The sequence below is a fragment of the Rutidosis leptorrhynchoides genome, chromosome 1 (assembly GCF_046630445.1).
Source record: "Rutidosis leptorrhynchoides isolate AG116_Rl617_1_P2 chromosome 1, CSIRO_AGI_Rlap_v1, whole genome shotgun sequence".
Taxonomy (NCBI): domain Eukaryota; kingdom Viridiplantae; phylum Streptophyta; class Magnoliopsida; order Asterales; family Asteraceae; genus Rutidosis; species Rutidosis leptorrhynchoides.
In genome coordinates this window covers 570,812,391-570,823,969 of record NC_092333.1, presented here as the reverse complement: position 1 = coordinate 570,823,969, position 11,579 = coordinate 570,812,391, and the positions used below count along the sequence as shown (strand labels likewise).

Here is an 11,579-nt window from a genome sequence, read left to right as displayed (position 1 = left end):
AGATTATCATTATTTGATAATCTACGTAATGTTTTTAAACCTTTATCGATAAAATAAAGGTTATGGTTGTTTTAAAAATGAATGCAGTCTTTGAAAAACGTCTCATATAGAGGTCAAAACCTCGCGACGAAATCAATTAATATGGAACGTTTATAATCAATATGAACGGGACATTTCACTTATGTTGTCTTGTGATCTACCATAAAGGGAAATGATGAAGAGTCCCTTTCTTCTGATCCCAAGGGTCAACTTACCATAACAGGAAGTTGACTATTGTTGACTGTATTCTAACAGTTGTCTCATCGGACTTTCTTACAATCGCCTTGGTGTATGAGTGAGGAGCATGGGGTGGAGATATAAGTGGTAAAGGGATTAGAGGTTCGGGTTGTGAAATTGAAGAGTTTTTCATAGGATCGGACATGGAAACGGAGGCAATTTTTGGGTTTGATTGTGAAGGTTGGTTAGCAGTTAACGTTTTGTCGCATTCGTGGTGGGTACCTAGCTCAAGACTTATACTTTTATATTGTTGTGTTATATACAACTATTAATAATAATGATATTTAAGGGTTATGGTTAGGTCAGGTCAGGTCAGGTTATTGTTTTATATACAACTATTAATGATAATGGTTAAGTTAGGTTAGGTTATATCATGTTAGGTTAAAATGAGAATTAACAAAATTAAGGAATTCTAAGAACCAATAAAATCACGTGAACTATAAGAGCCATCAAGTTTCGAAAACTCTAAGAACCAACAATAGGCCGATTGAAAAGTATACTGATTGTTTATCTTCAAATCAAGTGTTTTCGCCTTCACAATTATCTTCCATTTTGTGGAACATTATATTATATCCAGTTTATCCATAACATAACTTAATTATACACTTAACTCTCATCATAATGCATTTGGTATGACACTTTTATTTGGAAGTGAAATGATTTCTAATGTTTGTAGTGATCGAGACTCTAAAGGTTGTGAGTTCGAGTGTTAATGGTATTGAGTTCGAGTGTTACTGGTATTTAATTGAGCATGTGTTTGTTATGAGTCTTGTGGTGATGTAATCGAGTATGTGTTTTCTGTTATAGAAAAACACAAGACTTGTAGAGTACACAATTAGCTACAGTCAAAATATATAAAAAAAATTATGGATTTTTAGACCACTTGCAGTGTGTACGTATTTTTTTTAATGGGTTCTGCCCATTAGATTACCCACAAATCTTCTAACGGGGCATTTTGGACTTTGGAGTCATGAGTGCTTTAGTGAGACCGTAAAATCCTTTATCTTCTTATCTTCAACACATACAAACACAAGAAGTTTATATAATTTAGTGGGCACAACTTCTACAATATACCCACAATCTAAATTATACCAAGTCATTCGAATTTTAATAACCATAGAAATGGTCGTACAAGCACACCTATATTGATAGCTTTGGTTAAATATCACCATCAAGCCTCCTACTCCATTTTTATCTTTTAATTTACCTTTATTCATCTTTTATTTTGTCTTAAATATAAACATAGTCTCAAGGTTGTATTTTGCAACGAACGATTAATAAGCATATGTCTTTTGTTTTCTACAACCCAAAACAAACCTATAACCTCGAACGTGTTAAAAATAACTTTTCAAATTTTATAGTACTCCGTAATACACAAGTACATTTGTTTTAACCGATCCAACAGCGAATGGGTAAAATCTCGTTCGATCGTATGCATGGTGAATCCAGCGTAATTTGCATCAATGTTTTATATCGTTACGCAATAAAAGTTGTACACCATATCGAACTTGACCATTTGAATGCACAAAAATCTTAAAAAAATGGCTAGAGCCTGGAATATTTAGTAGCCATAGTTGTGTCAAAGACCTTAACAAAGAATCTTGTTCTTGGAATAGATAACTTTTCTAGTAAAATTGTGCCCAATTGAAATATCAACTTTTTCTTAACTTCAGATGTAATGCCTCCCATGGCTATTATTTCTGCGAATGCTGCAGGTTCTTTGTTCTTCTCAAATGATATGGATACTGACCCCTTCAATATCACCATCACAAACTGCCACCAAATAACTCAAAATAAGTGGAGATGACCATAAAGAGTAAAAAACAATCAACACTTATACATTTACATAAGGATGAAATGAAACAAGTTAAAAGAGCATATTCCACATGTTTCACAATTTGAATGAATTTAGCATCTTTTGTAGGTTTTACAAATGTGTCCGAGTTATTTAAAACACTTTCACATGTTACTTTTAGGGGTGTTAACAAAATCATAAAACCGCAAAAACCGACTGAACCATATCGATTTAGTTTGTTCAGCCCAGTTTTGGATAGTCTGGCCGCCTGTTTGAAAATCACCAAACCGCTAAACTCGGCCCGGTTTACGATTTTGTTAGGCTACCTACCGGTTAAATCGGACCGGACCGGACCATAGAACAATTAGCTAATTAAATGTTTAGATAATGGAACTAGATGAATTAAAATCAGTCACAATCTCTAATAAATTACTTTGGCTAAATAAAATAAACTTATTGAATAGATAAGATAACTAAATGCTAGCAATAATGTAATACCATCTATTTCTTCACATGATGTTAGGATTTGGTTTAAAAAGCTTAAGTTCCTACAGAAGAACATAAGAACAATAAAGGTTTTTAAGCTAATGTAATGGGCCTCTCCATTAGGTGTTTCATCTATGCCATAGAGTAGGCTCTCTAAGGTTCAAATATACACAAACAAAAAAAAGAAAGAAAAAAAAAAAAACTTGAAACTGTCAAACTGGACAGCCCTCAATTGCTGCCTAAAGTTAACCCGGACCAATCCGAGGAAATGGCCGGTAAACCACCTCCTGCTGTCCCCGCAACGCGATGTGCGAAAGGCGACATTGAGTGGAATTCAAGATCAAAAGAATATTCTTGTGTGCAATGTTACCACCCAAGAAAATCAAACTCTCAACTTCTAATAAAGGGGTGTGAGTCATTACCACTAGATCGTCAATACAAGGATGACATAATTTTATTGTAACAAGCAGTGCTGACTATATTAATTAACTTAAAAAATATGTTATTCTAATGTTCGATTCCCTTTACGTTTTACAAATCATAAATATGATTTTGATCTATATACAAAAAAATTTAGACACGGTTAATAAATTAAACCACACTTGCAACAAGCATATGCTTTTCTAAAAAAGTGACAACTTCATTCAATTCTTTTAATTAGATATAACCATTTAATCAAATTATGAAAACAAAAGGTTGAGTTAGTGATGACCAAATTTTTACCTCAAATACTCATGCATACCTCTAGCACCTACCTATATGACTTTATCTACAAATAGCAATACTAGTAATTATCCACCGCACTATGAAGGATTAATAGAGAAGCCCACGTGAATTAACCTATCACATTGGTATAGTGGGATAACATGATTTTAGTTTTAGTTTAATTATTCTTATTAATTATTAATTATCTAATTTTACTTCTTTTTTTTTTTTTAAATCAAGAAAAAGAATTACTCCGTAACTAAGAGTGATGGTAGGTACGTATGCAGTGATAAACTAAGAGTGACCATGTACGACGCTACAGTGAGAAAGTGAAATTGATGAAACTTTAATTTTAAGATTGGTCCCGACGGGCACTGCTTGCACCTTTGGTCGCATCTTTAGTTTTGTGTCGAACTGAAGACATGAGAGACATTTAGATGGGACCATGTTATTTAATTAAAACTAGTTTTATGATCTCATGCGTTGCACGATTTTTGTATATATAAATTAGTAATAGATAACGTTAATATTAATACTTATCAAATGTATAATACAATTACAATAAGAAAATCTTTTATTAGTAATACATTTGATCGAAAATATTAGTATTGAATACTAGGGTCAAAACGTGTAAGTTGGCAGGGACACGCTAACCCTGTGTGCCGTAGCACCCACCAATCCCACCCCGAAAAAGACCTGTGCCGGAAAAGTACCTCCTCCCAGTACCCACAGTGACGGCAAGACGATTTTTACCCCAGCTATAGATTATGATCCCGTCCGTTCGAATCATTTTAGCTTCAATTGACAAATAATCGATAAAACACCAAATATGAGTCCATATAAGTTGTTTTAAAACCGATCGTTAAATATAATACTTTATGTACATCCCGAATTATATATGCTTTTTGTTAAAAACTAATTTTATTATGTCAAAATATCAAACGAAGCAGGACATACATACATCTAAATATTTATAAGTATTATCAAATAACCATTTTAACTTCAATTAACAAACATGAGCTCGTGCGTTTATATAATATTCTACAAATATTATATTAATGTAATTTTTTTAATTTATGCGCAAACTCAAAATTAATTTTATATTATAAAAAATAGCATTCATATATTAAACTAATTTAATGTGTCGTTTAATACTACGTATTATTTATGACCATTGAAAATAATTTTAAAATAATAATAATATAATATATAATATTCATAATATCATTGTAACATATGTTAATATTTATATTATATTATATGATAATATAATATAATATTTTAGGTAATGAAATCTGTATATTAAATTAAATTGAAAAATCTAATAATTCAATTAATATATGAAAACAAGTGATAGACTGACATATGGCGAGAATAAAGGATGAGTATAGATTATTATATTTTTTAAAAAAAACAAAACAAAATAAATAAATTAACGGATCTGAAGATCAATTAAGTATAAATCGTTACATAATCAACCCGTAAATAACACCCAAAACATACGGAAAAAACAAATAAACAGGTTAACCTAATTCAATATAACCACCAATAGGATGAACCAAAACAAACAAAAGCAAGTTAAACAACAACCAAGACTATAACTATCCAAAAGACCAAAACCGTTGCCGATGAACACGACCTTCAGGAAAAAGCCAAAGACCACAATATTTTGCCATAAAAAAATGGCCACCAAGAAGCTCCACGAGCCACCAAAAGAACCCAATTGCAAAAATTTGCAAAAAAAAGAAAGAAAAAAATCACAACTCCCGACTCAAAACTAAATCTCCAACAGGGAGATCGTCTCCCGGTTCGAGCCAAGAGACAAGGTCGGGTGGAAGGAGTCCACTGATTAAACCCACGACCACAAGCACAAAAACCACCAGCCAAAATCCCATCAACAGCCACCATACCCCTACCATATTAAAGGCGACTACCATCATTGGGTGGTGAAGCTGCCACACCCAACGACAGAGAAGGGTGCCATCAGTACCTCCACCTCGAATGGAGTCAAACAGTGGCCAACACCAGGTGGTGACACAGCCCTGCCGCCAGTTACATCACCCTGCGGGAGTCCAAACGCAGCCACCGCCAACAGGTGGTGAAACCATTGTGCCTCCGGCGAGAATGAACCGGAAAGTCAGCCACCAAACGGTTTTGGATGAGATCGGTACCAGAAAAGGTTCACAATTTGGTGATGATGAACGAACCAAACAACCTAAACCAAAACCACCGCGAGAACGACGATGATGATACGTTGAAGTCGCAGGAACATATCATGAAAATGCCAGAAAATGGAAAAAAGCAGCTACTGGAATAAAACCGTAAAAGAGGAAAAATTGGAGGAAAAAGAGGAAGATGTGTTAAAACCGGACCTTCGACGAAATGCCTGGTGTCAGAGTCTGTTAGGCTTCCAGTAGAAAAGGAAGGTAAAAGAGAGGTCGGAGAAATAAAATTAAGAGAGAGGCTCAAGTTGATGGGTAGTGATATTTCCAAATTCAAAAATGATAGATCCACACATACGGAGTATTTCCTACCATCTTCCAATAATACCCTACAATAAATTCTAAAGTAAAATCTGTGCAATACATCATTTAAGGGTATATTAGGTATTTTAAGTGGATTTATCAATTAATAGAGTGGAAATATCATCACCCCAAGTGGATACTTTAGCAAATTAACATGTCAAATAAAAGTAAGTATTTTATATTATTCAATAAAGAAATGTATTTATTTCAACATAATAGGAACAAAATTAAGTTCTTCGGTCTTTCTATGAAAAAGTATTTAGTCTTTTCAAAGAAATAATGAAATGACACTAAACTGATATATATATATATATAATTCTTTACTCTCATACCAAGATACCAAGAATGATCTAAAGATACTCTAATTTGTAAATAAATAACTTGTATAAGAAACAGATAATGCGTCCTTGACTAAGGATACATTTGAATAAACAAAATAATTAAGCGTTGATCGAATAGTTTATAATTAAAAATTTTAAAGGTTATGACTGCAGTTTTAACATGTTTGGTAATCATTTCGAATATTGAGTGATGTAATATTATCATATTAATGTTTTAAATAAATAAATGAACCGATATAATTATACTTGTTTAATAAGTGTTTTGTACGAGTATATAATACTCAGTGTAAATTAAAAATATGAGAAAAATGGAGGTGGTGAATGATTAATAAAGGATCTCAACTATGATTCGTTCATCGCACATATTTTGGCGTTGAGTATTAGTAATTATTTAAATTTTACTAACAAACATGCAGAATATTGAAAGATTCTATCATTCTATATTGATTCATCGATCTCTTCATCAAATGTAATCGAATACATCTATGTCAAGGTGTCATGTAACGACCAAGAAGTCTAATTTAGAGTTCCATTGTATATTTGTATTGGGTGGTGTTCTAGTTTGTCTTTAAAGAAAATACCTGTAACTTTTAATTTTTTTAATTAGCCATTGCACATATGCAACAAAACTTTGCATAGTACTGAATTATCGTAAAAGTCAACCTTAATGCAGTATAATCAGTATCTCATCTGCCAAAATGAACAAATTAAGCCAAAATGAACAAAGCGTCTATAATAAAAAGCCGTAGTTCAAAGTTTGAGGAAAGTAATCTCATCATGGTAATTTATATTTCTTTTATCATTAAAAAGACGACAACAACGGAAAAAAAGAAAAAGAAAAAGAAAAAAACATTACTCTTAAACAGTCGTGCATGTAGTAATTAGATAGGAAAAAGGATTTACTTGTTCTGGTCGGCCGATGATTTGTGACACAATTTTGGTGGCGTCAGAGAAGATGGAATCCGTGTCAACGCCATCGAGACAGACGTTTGTATAGATCTGAACACAAGGCATCTTTTTGATGATTTCTAGCTGACTTCTAATATTATTTATTTATTATTTTTATGATAAATAAATCTTAAATAAAATTAATTCTTTGATATATTACTCCATAGCTTGGTAGCAAGTTATGGGTCATTGAACTTGGAGAGGTTGTTGGTGGTATTTATAGATGAGTGCAGATTCATAATAGAAACGTATGTGGTTAAAGCACCCGCATATGATTTCATCATTTTTTTAATTGAATTTTAAATAAAGAAAAATGATAAACTAGTTAACTTTAATTAAATTTATAGGTTCTGGGTTGGATCTGTGTCTTAGTTGGCGCAGGTTCGAATTTAGGGGCGGTTTCTCAAGGATTTTGTTGTGGTTATAAATGTGTATGCCCCAAGTCACTAGGTTTAATCCAAAGCACACTGGGTACTCAATGTGGCGATGGTGTGAAAAATTTCTTTCTAACGTGCGTGGGGTGGCATATAATCGCGAATGTGGTTAATTCCCCTATGAGTGATACCGACATTGTTGTTCTAAAAAATATATATGATGAACAATTAATGTCGTGTATTATAATTCGTTACAACATATTAGCACGCCTGACCTAAGGAAAATGTCACTTGGATCAAACAAAAATAACTCATGGACAATTTTTTAGATAGTCTTTATACCATTTTTGTGTTTTAATTATGTGATTAATTCATCTTGTGTTTTGATTGTCTATAGCTCCAAACTATACGTTCTTTCGTGAAGCAACAAAAGCACCAAAGATTTCATATTATAAGTACCCAATGAGACGATGATGTTTAAGGAGTTTCTTTCTAGCGTGTGTGAGTGACAAATAATAGCATTCAATGTTAAAATTATCGTTATATATATATATATATATATATATATATATATATATATATATATATATATATATATATATATATATATATATTGGTAAGATCAAGGGAGAAGTAACAAATCGGGGGGAAGCACATTTTTTTTTTTTTGAAAAAATTTTGTTCACGAACATTATAGATTGGATGAAAATATGAACATTTAATAAAGACACTTTCTGATAAATGTTTTTATTTTGACGGGAAAACGCTCGAAGAAGTAATATATAACAATTATCGTGTTTTTCGAGCGTATGTTGAGGTTTTAGATATTAGAGTTTATAGGGTTTAGATATTAGGGTTTAGAAATTTTGGGTTTAGGGTTTAGATTTAGGGTTTAGATTTAGGATTTAGATTGAGTTTTTAACACGAACGATTTAGAGGTTAGGGTTTGAGGTTTTGGGTTTAGTGAATTTTAGAATTACAAGTCTTTACTTAAAAGCATTGTTCTTTATTTAGCCTTAATTTGTCACTAAGTAATCTTTAATTGTAATTAGTGTTCTAGTGACATTAGCTTAAGTGTGTTGGTAATTGGTGATCATACTAAGGATATCTAGATAAGTTTTAAGATCGCAAGTTGTTGATTAACACTTATGTGTTATGCCTAATCATGGTTAATTTGTCATTAAGATGTAATTAAGCGTAATTAACCAAGATTGGTGTTTTTATGACCAAGACTCAATTGAGTATGAAAAAGACATCTATTTTAAGCATGTTGAAAAAGGTTTCATGAATTATAGATGTCGGAAACTAGTCAAACTAAATTTGGTCAAAAATGGTGACAGAGAAAACTGCGGTCGCACTGCGGTTGACCGTGGTGGCGAACGTGCAACTTGTTTTCACAAAACTGCGTTGCAATTCAGTCTGGACTTCTACGAATGGGTATGCGGTCAATCGTACTTTGACCGTGTACTTTGCTGATCTTTATTTTCATTTTTAAGTTTTGTTTGACTTGGTCATTTGCAAGATCAAGTATGGATTAGTGAACTTGCGTGTTTTATGTTAAGATGTCGATCATCACTTATGCGTATGTATGTGTCATCATCAAAACATATTCTTTGGTTAAGCATCATACTTAGCTTTGTCGGTTAGTCCATTAACCAACATTCAACCAACATTCTCCCCCTTTTTGATGATGACAAACATACAAGTGATGAGGGATATTTTGCTATAAATACGCAAGTGTTAACAGTCACTTGTATCCATATTTCTCCCTCTTTTGTCGAAGCAAAAAGGTTAACTCCCCCTAGAACTATGCTCGCCCTTAGAGCAAAGCTCCCCCTTAAATTGTGCATGATGGAAAATATTTATTAAAACATAACAAGCACACATTTTATTCATAGCAAATACTAAACATAGATAATTCATGTAGTACATTTCTCAGGTGAGATTTTTACATGAAAGTCAGATAAGTTCAGTCATCATGATGAGAGGAGTGACCCTTGTCCTTCTCTTCGATTCGGGACAATCTTCGACCAATTTTTAGGATGTTTCCATGAATCACACTATTTTGTCCTTGCGTCGGGAGAGAGAAAAAATTGGGTGGATTTTCAAGAGGAGGTTCTTGAACACGTTTGGTTGAGGCTCTGCATATCGGGTACGAAGAGACTTGAGTGGAATGATGAAAGGGAGATGTCATTCCAACATATGTGAACAGTTTGGTCAGGTGGAGACCATATCGAAGTGACATATGGGAATGTTGAGCTGCATGTTGCATTCTTGATGCCATGAAGTATGCAACTTTTATTTTAGACAAGTTCATAAGACACCATAAAAAGGTGATTTCGTTTACATCAAGTCGATCCAGTAATTCCCCCTTTCCATAAACATTTGCAGTAATGATCTGTTGCCAGAGATCATACGTTGATGCAAGATGTTGACAAAGAAAACCATCCTTTTTGAAATATTCGAGTTTGAGTGTTCCGTTGCACAGAATGTTTAGAACACTGTCTCTTTTAACCCATTCAGAAAATTCATTAAATGAATTTGGTTTTAGGAAGAATGTTCGTCCTTCATTCGAAACATCCATAATATTTCCAAATTCTTTAAGAGTTAATGAGTAATTTCTTTCATAAAGGAAAAATGAGATTTTCTCATTATTTTGTGAGAATTGAAAATTCTCATAGAGTTCATTGGTGTGAAGTGGATAAAGTGGCCCTCTTAGGTTTAGAAAAGCATCCAACTTGATGTTTGAGAGATTTTCAAGAGAGTAGGTAGTTATGTGATGTGTGAGAACTTCTCTTCCTTCAAAAATAGACTTCATGTAATGAATTTTGGTTTGCAGAGAAATTTTTAGAGTAAGTGATGTGAGTGTGAATTGGTTGAATGTCTTTGTCTTTATAGACAAATGATGAATGCTATCACTCTTTATTGATATCTAGCAAACTTGGTGGGGTAGGTAGATGAATTGAAAGCTCTTTGACTGAAATATCAATTTGCATTTTTTTAGAATCTATTGATTATTGAACTTGTGTAAGAGAGTTGGGACAAAACAATGTTGTCAGACGTTCTGCGGTCGAATCATGGTCGACCGTAGGATTAGCCATACAAAAACAGATTTATCTTTTTTTTACATGTGCATGTAAGTAAGATTAATTTAAGCACATAATAAACATAACATCCTAAATTGTCTTACACATAATTGTTTAATACCATCATTCAAGCTCTCACAATACACACATAAGCATTTAACCAGGTTTTTAATACATTACTCTAAATACACAAATTATATCCTCCGGCATGAGATTGTCTTCACAAAATCTTTCACTGCCTTTTTGAACTTATAGTGATTCTCACTAATTTCCTCTTCCCGCTTAAGAATTCTGTCAAATTTGGTTTCAAAGTTTGAGTTCACGAATTCTTGATGCTCCTGCAGGTTTGCCTCCTCATCTTCCATTTCTTCTTCATCCGATTCCTCCTCTGGTTGATAGTTTTCAATTTCATCTAGATCTTCTTGAAGACTTGATCTTCTTCCACGAGAGGTTTCTGGTAGATGACCACTTCGAATGATGGTCAACTTGTCTATTAGTTCAAACGAAGGTTGTTGAACGACAGAATGAGAGAGTTTGAGATGGTTGAACAAATTGTTTAGGTGCATACCATATGGAAGAGACCTAGTTGATTAATGTGTAAGTACACATTAATGTCCAACACATGCACAAGGGAAGAGCAATCTCTAGTTGGGACTTGGTGACCATCCTAAATATATCTAAGTGTGTTTTAGGATTAAAAGCATTACTAGTTAACCTTGAGAGCATTGTTCCTCATTTAGCCTTAATTAATCACTAAGTCATTTTTAATAGCAATTATTGTTCTAGTGATATTGGCTTAAGTGTGTTGGTACTTGATGATCATACTAAGGATATCTAGATAAGAATTAATATCACAAGTTATGAATTAACACTTGTGTGTTATGCCTAATCTTGGTTAATTTGTCATTAAAGTGTCATTAGACGTAATTAATCACAATTAGTGTTTTTATGACCAAAACTCAATTGAGTATGGAGAAGGCATCTATTCTAAGCATGTTGAGAAATGTTTCATGAATTATAGATGTCAGAAACTAGTCAAACTT

At 33.0% G+C, this 11,579-nt stretch overlaps 1 protein-coding gene across 1 annotated transcript; it reads right to left on the bottom strand.

The window, feature by feature from the left end:
* Nucleotides 1-1,747: 1,747 nt before the first annotated feature.
* LOC139881894 (uncharacterized) lies at nt 1,748-7,215 on the bottom strand. Its single transcript, XM_071866294.1, has 2 exons — nt 7,032-7,215; nt 1,748-2,049 (listed from the first exon to the last, which is right to left on the bottom strand). Exons 1-2 carry the CDS (start codon nt 7,140-7,142, stop codon nt 1,822-1,824), a joined length of 339 nt encoding a protein of 112 aa, XP_071722395.1. The 5' UTR covers nt 7,143-7,215; the 3' UTR covers nt 1,748-1,821.
* Between the last annotated feature and the right edge of the window lie 4,364 nt (nt 7,216-11,579).